Source organism: Typopeltis vanoorti, chromosome 17 (genome assembly GCF_054136105.1).
Source record: "Typopeltis vanoorti isolate ZY-2024b chromosome 17, IOZ_Tvanoo_1.0, whole genome shotgun sequence".
In the NCBI taxonomy this organism is placed as follows: domain Eukaryota; kingdom Metazoa; phylum Arthropoda; class Arachnida; order Uropygi; family Thelyphonidae; genus Typopeltis; species Typopeltis vanoorti.
The window spans coordinates 52,272,577-52,287,057 of NC_143565.1; the positions used below are offsets into that span (position 1 = coordinate 52,272,577).

The 14,481-nt window shown below is 37.1% G+C and overlaps 1 protein-coding gene across 1 annotated transcript in view; it reads right to left on the reverse strand.

Annotated features, from left to right (window-relative positions):
- Positions 1–14,481, reverse strand: part of LOC150097388 (protein phosphatase 1 regulatory subunit 21-like) — a 505,584-nt gene that overhangs the window by 112,858 nt on the left and 378,245 nt on the right. Inside the window, exon 16 of the mRNA XM_090407251.1 lies at positions 10,335–10,427. Coding sequence (XP_090263377.1) covers positions 10,335–10,427 — 93 coding nt within the window. The remainder of the gene's footprint in view (positions 1–10,334; positions 10,428–14,481) is intronic.

A 14,481-nucleotide genomic window follows, 5' to 3' on the forward strand; every position in this document is an offset into this window, starting at 1 on the left:
CAGCCAGGAATAACTGTGGACATCCACCTCAGTGAACACAAAAAATATATCCGACACTTTCGCTATGGCAAGTCGGGTCTGGCAGACCATGCTTTGGATACCCCAGCACACAGGATCAATTGGAAAAAAACAAAAGTAATGCACAGAAGTTTCTACAAGTCAGAGAGGTTGTTCCTGGAATCAACAGAAGCCTTAAAACATGCTCCAAACCTTAACAAGTATGGCTGTATAAATCTACCAAATATTTGGGAGACAGTCATCCTAAGACCAAATTAATATTTATCACTTTTATTTTAATTTTTTTAAACTTTCTAAGACTATTATTTGGATTACTATTTCAAAATTTTGAACTTTCTTTTTTCTTTTTCTTTTTAACCTAGATGGCATCCTATTAGGATTTTAGTCTTGTGTTGCACGCTGCAATTACTTATACTAGCCCCACTGTTGCACCGGATTGTGGTTGGCTTGTATTTGTAACAAACTTTGTGCTGTGTGCTCTGACGATGCTGGATATAATACCAGTGAAATATTAGCTTTTAAGTTAATAAATAGTTATTTTCTTATCCGTGTTCATATCAATACCATTAAATCACAACATATATATGAGGGTGGTCTGAAAAGTTCTCAGCATAACAATGAAAAACGAATTTATAATTTCAAAATAATTTTTATTTTTCAACATAATCTCCCTTAAGACTAATACATTTATTCCAGTGTCATTATCCTGTCCCTGTAGTGGTTTTCAGTAAGATCTGCAAAATACCCCTCTACAGCTGCAATCACCTCTTGATTTGAAGAAAAATGCTGACCAGTGAGGAAGAGTTTTACTTTTGGGAAGAGATAGAAGTCAGAGGGAGCCAAATCTGGGGAATAGGGTGGATGTTCCAACAATTCATAATGCAGATCCCTTAATTTTTCCATTGCCAAAACACCTTTGTAGGCAGAGGCATTGTCCTCATGAAAGATGATTTTTTTTCTTCTGCAAATCGGGTTTTTTCTCACGAATTTTTTCGTCTAGTCTGATTAAAAGATTGGAATAATATTCCCTGGTTATTGTTTTACCCTTTTCAAGATAATTAATAAACAAAATGCTATTAGCATCCCAAAACACTGATGCCATGACCTTTCCTGCTGATGGAACTGACTTTGTCTTCTTTGGCACTGAACAACCAGCTTCTGTCCACTGGTTTTGATTGCTACTTGGATTCTGGTGTGCAATGGTGGATCCAAGTCTCATCCATAGTAATAAATCGATGCATAAAATCAGTTTTATTCTTGTTAAAACACTCCAAGCACTGTTCAGAGATTTTCATGCGAGTGAGTTTTTGATCTGCTGTGAGCAAGCACAGCACCCATCTTGTGCAAAACTTTTTCATTTGCAATTCTTCCTGCAAAATATATCCTGCACATTCATTTGAAATGCCTATAGTCTCAGCAATTTCACTCACTTTGACTCGCCAATCATTCAATACCATATCGTGCACTTGATTCATGATTTCTGGTGTTGTTACACTTTTTGAACGTCCTTCATGTGTATCATCTTCAAGGCTGGTACGCCAAGTTTAAACTCGGCAGCCCATTTCTTAATTTTCAAAAAACAAAGGAGAAGAGTGCCCATAAACTTTTATGAACTTCGAATGAATATCACTTGGTGTTAAACCTTCTTTTAAAAAGAATTTTATAACTGCACGATACTCAATTTTATCCATTTCAAGGGATACAAACAAACAACACTTTTGCTTCAAACAGCTGTATAAAACAAACTTCACTTCTCGATAGAATGACTTGCAATTTCACATCGATGCTCATGACAGATGTACCAACTTAGAAAAAAAAAAATCTTGCAGATAGTGTTGACATTGGTCAAGGCCGAGAACCTTTCAGACCACCCTCGTACTGCCAGTTTTTTTGATTTTGCAAAGGCATTTGACAGGGTGCCACATGATAAGCTGATACTTAAGTTGCAGCACATGGGTTTAGATGTCGGGTAAGTCAACTGGATTTGGCATTGGCTGTCTCATAGGTATCAGAGAGTTGTGTATGATGAGGCAATATCAAGGAGGCAGAAGGTTACAAGTGGAGTTCCACTGGGGTCAGTACTAGGACCTGTATTGTTTAACCTTTATATTAATGACATTGTCAATGAACTGCAGGGGAATATTCAGTTGTTTGCAGATGATGTGAAGCTGGAAAGGGTTATTAGTAATAGTGTAGATGTGGCAGCCCTGCAAGAGGATTGGAATAAACTAGACAGATGGACAAATTAATGGGGGTGTTGGTTTAATGCAGAAAAATGTGAAGTCTTGAAGTTTGGGATACATGGATGGGAAGCTGCATACTCGATTGGAGGAACTGTTGTGGAGGAAGTAAGGGAGACAAGAGATCTGGGGGTGATGTTTGATAAAAAACTGAAATTCAGGGAGCATATTGCAAAAGTGGTGAAGGCAACCCAGAGGATTGCTGCAATACTGAGAAGGACGCTGATCTGCAGAGATAAAAGAGTTATCATTCTGTTGTGTAAGACTCTGATCAGACCACACTTAGGCTATTGTTCTCAAATTTGGTCCCTGGGATTTGAAGGGGAAAAATTAACTGTGGAAAGGGTACAGAGGTGGATAACAAAGATGGTTTCAGGACTGTACAATGTTAGTTATGAGGATCGGCTGAGAGAATGTGGACTGCAGAGTTTGGTGGATAGAAGAAGAAGAGATGATATGATCGAGACTTTTAAACTGTTGAGAGGCATTACAAGGTTGACACTGGGGAGTTCTTTCACTTGGTGGAACAGTGGGAAGGAGCGATGACAAGGGGCCATCCCTGGAAGTTAAGAAAGGAAGCTGCGAGCAAGAGGACAAGGAGTGGTTTCTTTGTGTGGAGAGTGGCTGAACTGTGGAATGCACTGCTTGATAGAGTGGTGAGAGCAAGAATGGTCAATGAGTTCAAAGTGTGGTATGATAGACTGTGTTTCCTAGGAAGGACCTCCCACAACAAGTCTCTCTTAACTCCATGGCAGCCTGAATAATAATAATAATAACTGAATATCCTCCAGCAAGGCAATGACATCATTGATATGAAGGTTACACAATACAGGTCCCAGTACTGAGTCTTGTGGGACAACACTTGTAACCTTCTGCTTTCCTGATACCAATCCCTCCTACACAACTCCCTGATATCTATCAGAAAGCCAGCCCCCAATCCAAGTCACTAACCTGACATTTAAACTCATGTGCTACAAAGTAAATATCAGCTTATCATTAGCATCCTGTGGAATGGCTTTGCAAAATCCAAAACAATGGTAGAATATGCCTTTTCCTCATCACTCTTACTTTATTATATAACACCACTCTTGTTACTTTATTATAAAAGGCAATCAGATTACTAAAATGAGAGTGTCATTTAACAAATCCATGTCGACTTTCACAGATAATATTACTTTCATCTGTCCATTGCCATAAATGATCTCTTACTAATTCCTCCAAAATCTTAATAACTACTGATGAAAACAAACTGGTCTATAGTTTGACCCTTCCATTTTACTACCAGCCTTAATTCAATGGCACTATCTTACCTTTCTTCTACTCTTTGGGCACCTATCCCGTGGCCAGACTCTCACTGAAAAGTCAGGTCAACGGAGCTGTCAGTGCTTTAACACGTTCTCTCAAAACCCATGATGAAATCCCATCCAGAGTACTCAGTGTTTGAAACACACACACTCTTCTTGCACTTCTAAACCTCGAACCTGCCCTATCACTCTAGTATTAAGACCTACTTCTCCGGGACAAAATATCCACACAAAATGTTCATTGAACAACTTCTTTGTACCAGTCACTCTACTCCCATTTTCTACATGTTTCTACAATACAGTTCACCTTTATAGGTAAACAGTGTTGTAGAATGTTGAAGAAATCAATTAGCCAAATGATCCTCCAGGACAGGGGTGTTCAATCCGTTGATCGTGGAGCAATTTTTGATCGATCTCTTGTGTATTCCTCCTTACTTACAAATTTACTTAAAACTGAAAACATAATATTTTATTTTTCATTATTTTGTATTATTTTTAATTTGCTTCAAGTGTATTGCTATTGTTTGTTTATTTTTTGTTAAAATTGTCAAATCAGTAATTATAAGTCCAGGTAAATGAATTAATTTGGATCAGTTGAAGTCAAACAGCGAGCCGAGTGAATACGATTATAAGCAAAGTGTAAAAACTCGATTGTAGCTTAAATATTAAATATTCCAAAGCACATTACATCAATTTTTTACTTAGGTTAAGTCCCATGTGAATATTGTAAAAAAATAAACTTTGTTTGTCTCGGTATAGTTTGTATTAGATGTTTTTGTAAATAACTCTTTTGTTGCTAACTGTGTATATACTGCTTTAATAAGAATATGTTAGAGTGTTAAAAACAAAGGCAATGTTTTTTGTTGCCAAAGCTGTACAAGCCGGCATTAGAAAGATTGTTATTGAAACTTGTATGTATGAGAAAGGCTTGCAGGCTCTAAGAGCAAACATCTCTGAAGTCAGTCAGAAAGAGTTCAAACAACTTTCCGATGGCCGGAAACTTACAATCAAAAGAAAGGCGGAGGAGAACAAAAGGCGTGCTGAACTTGAAACTTAAGATGAAAGACTCATACCAATTCTTCGGGGATTGCCAAACTTCATGCGAGGTCTCAGAGGAGGCCTAATCAAAAGGGACTGAAGCAAGCAGAAGGTGGGTCCCAGTTCCAGAATTGCTGTCAGAGAGGAGACTACCCAGTCCAGAGTCACCATCAGAGAGAGACTGCCCGGATCCACGTTGCTTGAGAGAGGAGTTTCCCGCTTCCAGAAACGAGCTTCTCGGTTCAAGACATCGCTAGAGAGAGACTACTTCTAGGCCACAGACAAGGTTCCAAATTGCCAAAAGGAAGAGTTCCAATTCCGGAGAAAAGTTTCCAGGACAGGTTAATATTAGACATTCACCAGTATGTTGCGTTTTCATTACAATTTGATGAATCAAACGACTTCACTGATATTGCTCAGTTAATGGTATTTATTCGCATGGTATTTCAAGATTATTCAAGTAAAGAAGAACTTTTGAAAATTATACCATTATTGGGAAGGACTAGGGGAGAAGACATTTTTTCGGCATTTTATGAATTTGTGAAACAACACAAACTTCCGCTTTTTAAACTTGGGTCTATTACTACTGATGGTGCTCCTGCAATGATAGGTAATAAATCAGGCTTCATTTCATTATGTAAAAACAATGACAAATATCCAGATTTTTTTAACATACCACTGTATTATTTACCAACAAGTATTGTGTAGTAAAAGATTAAACACAAAAGATGTTTTGGATATTACATTTAAAATTGTAAATTCTGTTCGAGAAAAAGCCGTACAATGGCGGTTATTTAAATTACAGGCAGATGATGATAGGGAATTTCTGTTGTACAATATTGTTGTACAACAATAAAGCAGAAGTCAATTTTCAGAAAGATTTCTTGTATTAATTAACAATATAAAAATTTTTCTTGATGAAAAGGAGATATTTATCCACAATTGAGTGATAAATGATAGTTGCTACACTTATCATTTTTAGTAGATTTCTGTACGAAATTAAACAATTTAAATTTAGAGTTACAAGGTAGAGATAAAAATTTAATTCACATGTTAAGTTCAATAAAAACTTTCCAACAATACTTACTTTTATTAAAGAAAAATATAAATGACCACAAATTTAGACATCTCCCATATTTATTAACATTTTTTGAACAAAATCGAGAAATGCTTCGCTATGATTTAAAAGAATTTCTTCATAAAATATAATTAGTTGAGGAAGAAATAAATTCAAGATTTAATGATTTTAACAAAACTGAAATGATTGTATCTTTTATCAACAATCCATTTCAAGAAAACTTGAACATCACAGAAATTTCAAATAAAATTAGTGGGCTGTTTGATATAAACCAAGCTGAAGCAGAACTTGAGATAATAAACATTCAGAATAGTTTACATTTAAAATGGTGAAAGGACTTATACAAGATGGATGGACTGCATTTGAATGGACTTGGTGTGCGGAGACTGGAAAAAGTGTTGCTGAATGAAGTGAAAATGGATGTGCAGAACCAGGGAAACTAGAACTACCAAGGAGGGGGGGAAGTGGATATCCAGACATCAGTGAGACAGTTGAGTGTAAAAATGTATATAATGTACCTGAGCCAGCAATAAGGACAAAAAATGGGAATGGGATATTTAGAATAACGCATCAAGATAGGGGTGGGACAAAGGGAACACTGCAATTCATGTATACTAATGCCAGGAGTATTAGGAACAAGAAGGAAGAATTTTTGGCCTTGATTGGCTCTTCCTGGCCACAGGTTATTGGCATTAGTGAAACATGGCTGACGGAAGATATAGTTAGTGGGATAGAATGTGTAGGTTATAGTATGTTTAGGAGGGACAGAGAGAATAAAATTGGGGTAGGGGTGTTATTGATGATAGCTGATGAACTGCAGCCAAGGAGAATTGAAGTATTGCAGGATAGTGAAAGGAGCTCATTTGAGGCTATTTGGTGTGAGATTGATACTGGCAGAATAAAATATACAGTTGGGTGCTGCTATAGACCAGGTGATGGAATAGATGGTGGAGATGGTATGCATAAATAAATTGATGAAATGAGTGGAAGGAGGGTAATTATTATGGGGGATTTCAACTATGGTAACATTGATTGGAAGGAGGAGAGGACACATGTGAGGAAGGAAATGGATTTTATTCAATTATTAAGGGATAACTATCTGAAACAGCATGTAATTGAAAATACTAGGGGTGTGAGAGTGCTTGACCTGGTAATAGTATCTGAGAATTTGACTGTAATGAATATGACCATGTTGCCACCTATTGGTGAGAGTGATCATAAGGTCTTGACCTGGGAGGTGGCTAAAGGTGTGAAATTTGTGATTAAGACAGGGTATATGTGGAATTACTGTGCTGGCAAGTATGACAAGCTTAGGAGATTGCTTGGATCAGTGCCATGGCATGTACAACTGCAAGGGCTGGACGTCGATAGAGCATGGTAAGTGATCAAAGAGCATTTACAGGAGGTTATGGCTGATTGTATACCTAAGGTCCGAATAATGAAACAAGGAGGGGTTAAATGGATGAATAACACCATTAAGCTTGAGCTGCAAAAAAAGAAACAACTATAGAGGGAATTTAAAGAAAGGGGTGACCTGCAGGCACACGAACGGTATAAAGTACAGGCCAGAAGGGTAACGAGTGTGGTAAAAACAGCAAAAGCCGATTATGAAAGGAAACTAGCTATGCAAGCAAAACAGAATCCCAAACAGTTCTTTCAATATGCTGCAAGCAAGAAAAAAACTGTACATGGCAAAATGATTTTAAGGAATGACGATGGTAAAGAGTTCACTGAACCAGTCGATATAGTGGAGTTACTGAGCGCACACTTTGCAAAAGTATATCATCCAGGTGGTGACGTTGAAAAAATGAAGGAACCATTAGTTTATATGGGAATTGTGATGAATGAAGTGGAGGTGAATAGTCTATTACAGAACCTTAATGTGAATACATCTGTGGGATTGGATGGTATACCGGCACGGGTCTTGCATGAAGCGGCTAATGAATTATCAGTGCCCTTGACCGTGTTGTTTAATCTGAGTCTCAGGTCTGGCTTAGTGCCGAAGGCGTGGAAAGAGGGGAAAATAGTTCCACTGCATAAAGGAGGATCCAAGACTATGGTTGCAAATTACCGACCGATCAGCATATCAGGAGTCATTGTCAAGGTCTTGGAGAAAGTAGTCAAGGAAAAAATACAGGAATGGATTGATGAAAATGAGATACTGTACAGAGGACAGCATGGCTTTGTGAAGGGTAGATCATGCCTCAGTAACTTGCTCAAGTTTTATAACAAGGTGACGGCTGAACTGGATAAGGGAAATGGGTTTACAGTGATACTGCTGGACCTGGCAAAGGCGTTTGACAGGATACCACATGGAATTCTAATCTGTAAACTACAACATATGGGAATGGATATAGGGTTGGTGAGATGGATAGCTGGGTGGTTGATGGAGAGATATCAAAGAGTAGTTTATTCAGGAGTAGAGTCCAAAAAACGGCCTGTGACTAGTGGTGTGCCACAGGGTTCTGTTCTTGGACCATTGCTGTTTAATCTGTTCATTAACGATATAGGGAAGGGTCTAAGTGGGACAGTTCATTTGTTCGCTGATGATGCAAAGTTGGGTAGGGCGATAGTGAATGCAGAAGATGTCAAAGTCTTGCAAGATGACTTAGATAGATTGGAGTTCTGGACTAAGGAGAATGGATGTCAATTTAATGTGACAAAATGTAAGGTTATGCATTTCGGAGTGAAAAGATTAGCAGCAGTATAACACATTGGTGGAACTGTACTCCAAGAGATTGATGAGGCCAGGGACTTGGGAGTGTTGGTGGATAGGGAGATGAAGTTTAGGGGGCACATTGCGAAAGTAGCTAAATCAGCTCATCAACTCACTTGGTTGTTGAAAAATACCTTGACGAGCAGAGAAAAACAAGTTATTGTACCTCTGTACCGAGCCCTGATAAGACCTCATCTCGACTACTGTGCCCAGATTTGGTCACCTCGGTTCCTTCTTGATGGGGAGGAGGTTGAGAGGATCCAGAGGCGAGTGACTAAGATGATAGCAGGTCTATGGAATGAACCATATGAGAACAGGTTGAAGATTTGTGGGTTGCAGAAACTAGTTGATAGGCGGAAAAGGGGAGATATGATTGAGACATTCAAATTGCTAAAAGGATTCTATAGGATTAATTCAGATGATATTTTTGAGATCAGGACTGGTGGTGGGAGAACTAGGGGACACCCATGGAAGCTGGGCAAGAGCGTGGTTAGCAGGGGTGTTAGAGCTGGGTTCTTTACTTTTAGAGTGGTAAATGAGTGGAATAAGCTGCCAGAGTCTGTTGTGGGTGCTATGACAGTGAGCGAGTTCAAGGCAAGGTATGATAGATACTGTGAGAATGTTGAACAGCTGTGTGAACATGATGTTTAGGGCCTCCCTCGATGAGTCTAAGGACTCCTGGAGTAGCCCGTGGTAATAATAATAATAATAATAATAGTAAAAAATCAATAAACAATGAAGTCATTTGTAAGTATGCACATGAAAAATTCCCAATATTAACTGATATTGCGCAAAAAATTCTGTCGTGTTTCAGATCGACATGCTTGTTAGAATCCGCTTTTTCAAATATGACCCGTCATAAAAAATCAATTAAGAAACCAAATTACAAATGATCATTTGGATGAGTCTGCAATTGGCACTTCTTCATATCAACTTACCTATGAAAATATTGCGAGGTCCAAACAATACCAAATTTCACATTAACTTTTTTTTTTTTTTTTTAATCAACCATCATTATCTGTAACTTGTGAGTTTGTAATCAATCTGTTGTTTTTTCTAACTTTGGTTTTCCAAAATAGAGAAATAAATATTTTATTCCAATATATATTTTTTTTTTGTTGTTGTATTAAAATATTTGTTTTATTAAAATAATTAAAAGTGATAAATAAATTTTTAAATATACAAATAAAGTTTTTAGTCGTGTGTTTTTTTTTAGTTGTTTATTTGTGCATATTCAGATATCAGGTTGAGGGAACGTGATCTATATAAGAGAGTAGATCGCCAAATAACTTAGATATAAGAGAGTAGATCACCGAATAACTTTTTATAGAAAAGTAGCTCGCATAGCAAAAAAGGTTGAACACCACTGCTCTAGGACATCTAGGACAACCTGTCTTGCTGAAACGAGGCCAAAATAATGCAAGCCTACTGATATCCCCCCCCCATTTCCATGGGTTGCACTGCATGGCAAATGTGGCAACAGGACAATGGATCGCAGTGACAGTAGTGTGGAAAATAGGAGATAAAAGAAGACTTAGAAGAAACAGATCCCAGAATATGGTGAGCAAAGTATAGTAAAAGAGAAAGCACGAAACGGTCTCTTCTACCATGAATAAATGCCCTATATAAAATCTTTTTTTAATGGCAGTCAGAGATGATGCAGATCTTGAGAGAGAACATTATTCTGAAAGTAAGAGCATCCATATTTCCTTTAGCTTTACTTCCTTCACGATTGTGTGCATTCCTTTTTCTCATCTAGTCCACAAACCCACAGATATGCTGCAGAAGTTTATCTTAAATGTTCGCTAAATTCTATCCCCTTGTTTCTGAGGTATAATCAAGCACAATAGGAAGCTGCAAAATGTTGATGAAATGAAAGAATATTGAGGCCATATTTGAATAGCCTAGATGTCTATGAAATTTCTATAAAATAATTTTACCTCTTGGGTCAGAGCATCTTTGCTATCAGCATAGTTTTGGAGAACTTCCCTATTATTCAATGCAACTTTATGTGGAACAGACAGAGAATTATCCTGAAATATTTTAATAAAAAAAATAATGAATATATCAACATTTTAAACCAACTGTATCATATTAATTTCTAATAAGAAAATATGTTTTATGTGGTATCCATTGAAAATTCCCATTTTGTGAATTTTTTTCATTGGTGTCATGCTCATACACTTTAAAATCTTATTACAATATATCAATTTGGGCTAGTTCTCCAAATAATAATAATAAGCAAAGAGGGGTAAGAGATTTTGAACACAACCACTGTTTGAAAGAAAAATAACTTTATATTAAAATGACTACATTGATGTTTCAACTTTCATACCAAGTATGAAAGTTGAAACATCATTTTGATTAATATTTTAAATTTTCATATTAAAATTTAAAAATTTTAATATCTTTAAGAGAATAACATAAATTGCAGAAGCCTGAGAAGTGTCAGAGTCATGTATGGATGGTGTCTAGTGGAAATTGTGGCTTAATACAATTCCTGAGTTTCATGGGTTCAAGCCTATTTCAGAAGTGGCTGATGATGATGTGCCTAGAATAAACAAGAATGTTAGCATTGGGAATTCACTGACATTGATGTCAGTGAGTTTCTAGAAAGTCATGGAGAGCCACTTCCAAAGGAAGATTTGGAAGAGCTGACAGCACAACTTGCTAAAGAGGATAGAGTTTCCCGAGTCGTGAAAGTACTTCAGGTGCAAACTTTGTTTGCTTAAACTTGGATAAAGGATAAAATCCAATATATAATTAGTAGCATAGCCGAGTGAAAAAACTTCCATAAACTCATTCATCTTTTGAAAACAGGTGACCAAATCTGCACACAGAATCTATAGGCAGTCTGATCAAAGCCTTGTAATGGAATCAAAACATCCTTACTTCTTCATGTTAGTGTTCTCCGCATCATTGCTACAATCTGCTGTGCTGCATTCACAATTTTAGCAAATGTCCCCAAAATTTCAGATCCCTCTCAACAATCAATCCCAGATCTTTCATCTCCTCTAAAATATCCTCACAAAGCTTATACTCTGCATCCCATCTTTACTTCCCAAGTTTTAAAACTTTACACCTTGTTACACTGATCTGGCAGCTGCACTCACTAGCCCATTCACCATTGTCTAATCAAGTCCTCTTGCAAGGTCACGAGGCCACAACATCCGTTCTACTCTACAAAGCTCTCCCCAACTTTGCATCATCTAAAAAAATACTATATCACCATTCAAGCTCTTCCCCATGCCATTTATATAAAACTAAACAACACTGGCCCAAAAACAGACCCTCCAGGGCACAAAAAATCCATCAAGTGAGGCTCGAACCAATCTACAGATGCCTGCACTGTCCTACTACAGTCCACCACCCAGCCAACTGAGCCATCAACAGTTTTAATGTCTCAATCACATAACCCTTCACTCTCCTTCTATCCACCAGACTCTACAAATGGCATTCCTTCAACTTGTCTTCATACCTGGTATTTCGCAGACATAATATTGTCTGACTTACTCTTCCCATGTATCCACATCTCCTTGAAAATCAGTTGAGTAATCCATATGCAGTCTGATCAAGCTCTTACAGAATGGGTCCATAACCTCTTTACTTCTACATGTCAGTATTCCTTTTATCATTACTATAATCAGTTGTGATGCCATCATAATGCTACCAACCTGGTCTCTAAATTTTAGGTCTTTATCTGCTGTTCTCCTCAGATATTGTATCTCATCCTTAAAAGATATCTCCATCTATTGTATTCACTGCATGTTTTAGATGCCTTCATCTTTCAAAATGATGCACTTCATATAAACTGGCAGACAAATCACTTCCCCACATAGTCTATTCAAAACAGCCTGTAAAGCTATAATACATGCTCACTTTTCAGAGTTCTCTCAACACTCGATCTTTTGTGTGCAACTTTTCTCCATTTATTATCTTTTCTCATTTATCTATTTATTAAGTTAAAAACGGCACCTAAACAGACCGTGTGCACCATTTAGTAGCTTGGACTAAATCAGCATCTCCTTCATGAGATTAAGAGTGACAGTCTAAAAGTTAATTTCTGCTGCGGCATCAATCCATAATAAGATTGTATGGTCATTCTCCTTAGTAGAAAAATTTCTCACGGGTCATGAGTACTCAGACATATTTCAGTTGCTCGTGATGACACAATTAGAATCCCATTCCTTAATCACTAAGATCACCTAATGTTATCTTTTTTTTTTTTTTTTTATGAGGCTATGTAAAAGAAAAACTGCCTCCATAGCTCATCCAATTTTGACAAAGCCATTTGGTTTAAAGTCCTGAGTTTGACTTCTGCCTAGGATGTGAAGAATCTTTATCAGGGCATTTCAATGGAAGTTCTCACATGGAGGTGACAGTGATTATCCTCCTGTAAACTTAAATTTTCTATTCTACAACCAAGCAAACTGGCAGGAAAACATGCACAATTTTTACACACAAAAATACGAGGTTGGTCTGAAACGTTCTCGGCCTCGACCATAGATGCCAACACTATCAGCACGATTCTTTTTTCCCCCCTAAGTTGGTACATCTGTCATAAGCATAATGTGAAATTGCATGTCATTCTACCAAGTAGTTTGTTGAATCCAAGAATCCAAGCAGCAATCAAAACCAGTTGGTACATCTGTCATAAGCATATATGTGAAATTGCATGTCATTCTACCAAGTAGTTTGTTGAATCCAAGCAGAATCCAAGCAGCAATCAAAACCAGTGGATAGAAGCTGGTTGTTCAGTGCAAAAGTCAGTTCCATCAGCAGGAAAGGTCATGGCATCGGTGTTTTCAGATGCTAAAAGCATTTTGTTTATTAATTATCTTGAAAAGAGTAAAACAATAACCAGGGAATATTACTCCGATCTTTTAACCAGACTAGATGAAAAAATTAGTGAGAAAAGACCAGATTTGCAGAAGGAAAAAATCATCTTTCATCAGGGGTGTTTTGGCAATGGCAAAATTAAGGGATCTGCACTATGAATTGTTGGAACATCCACCCTATTCCCCACATTTAACTCCCTCTGACTTCTATCTCTTCCCAAAAGTAAAACCCTTCCTCGCTGGTCAGCGTTTTTCTTCGAATCAAGAGGTGATTGCAGCTGTAGAGGGATATTTTGCAGATCTTACTGAAAACCACTACAGGGACAGGATAATGGTGCTGGAATGAATGTATTAGTCTTAAGGGAGATTATGTTGAAAAATAAAAATAATTTTGAAATTATAAATTCGTTTTTCATTGTTATGCTGAGAACTTTTCAGACCACCCTCATATATATTTAAGCAAACGACTTATCAGCTTATCTTAAAGTATGGCAACAAATGCCAATCGAGACATGTTGTAAGCTTTAATTAAGGATCTGTATTTATGTACCACAGATTGTTATTATTACATAAAATGAAAGTGTAATCTGCAAATTATGATCACATTCAGCTGAAAGAATGTATGACATCAGTGACCTTTGTATCTCCTGATATGTTATAAAGTATGTGGAAGGAAACTGAATACTGCTGAGATTTACTTAATGCTATGAATGGTGCAGATATTGTCTGTGATGCTGAACCATCACAGACATCACAACATATACCCAAATATGCTCAATGGACTAACATTAGAGAGAAGGGTGATAGAAAGTTAACACTAGCATCCCCTGTGCAGAGTGAAATACAGGTAACCCTCGTATAACGCAGTACTACTTATACAATGCAGTTTCGATATAACACGGTCTACAAATTGCAGTAACCCTTTATCTTTTCATATATTTTTCACCGTGCGATTTAAAAATCAAATTTTATCTTCGTTAAATTTGCATCTGCCCGTATCGTGCATGTAGTTATAAGTAGCAAATTTATATTAGGGGAAATACCCTTTAGCATGCATGCATGTCAATTGTTTACCGTATCAAGTGTTTATGTTGTATATTGTCTTCGTTTTCTGCCAGGAAATCGCATTAAAAATCATAAGTGTGTTAATCTCAAGCTGAGCACTTTATTTTCGGGTGAGTTACATACAATATGTAATGCTTTTTTTATGTAAAAAATTACTTAAATATAAAGAGCCAATAGGCTTCAT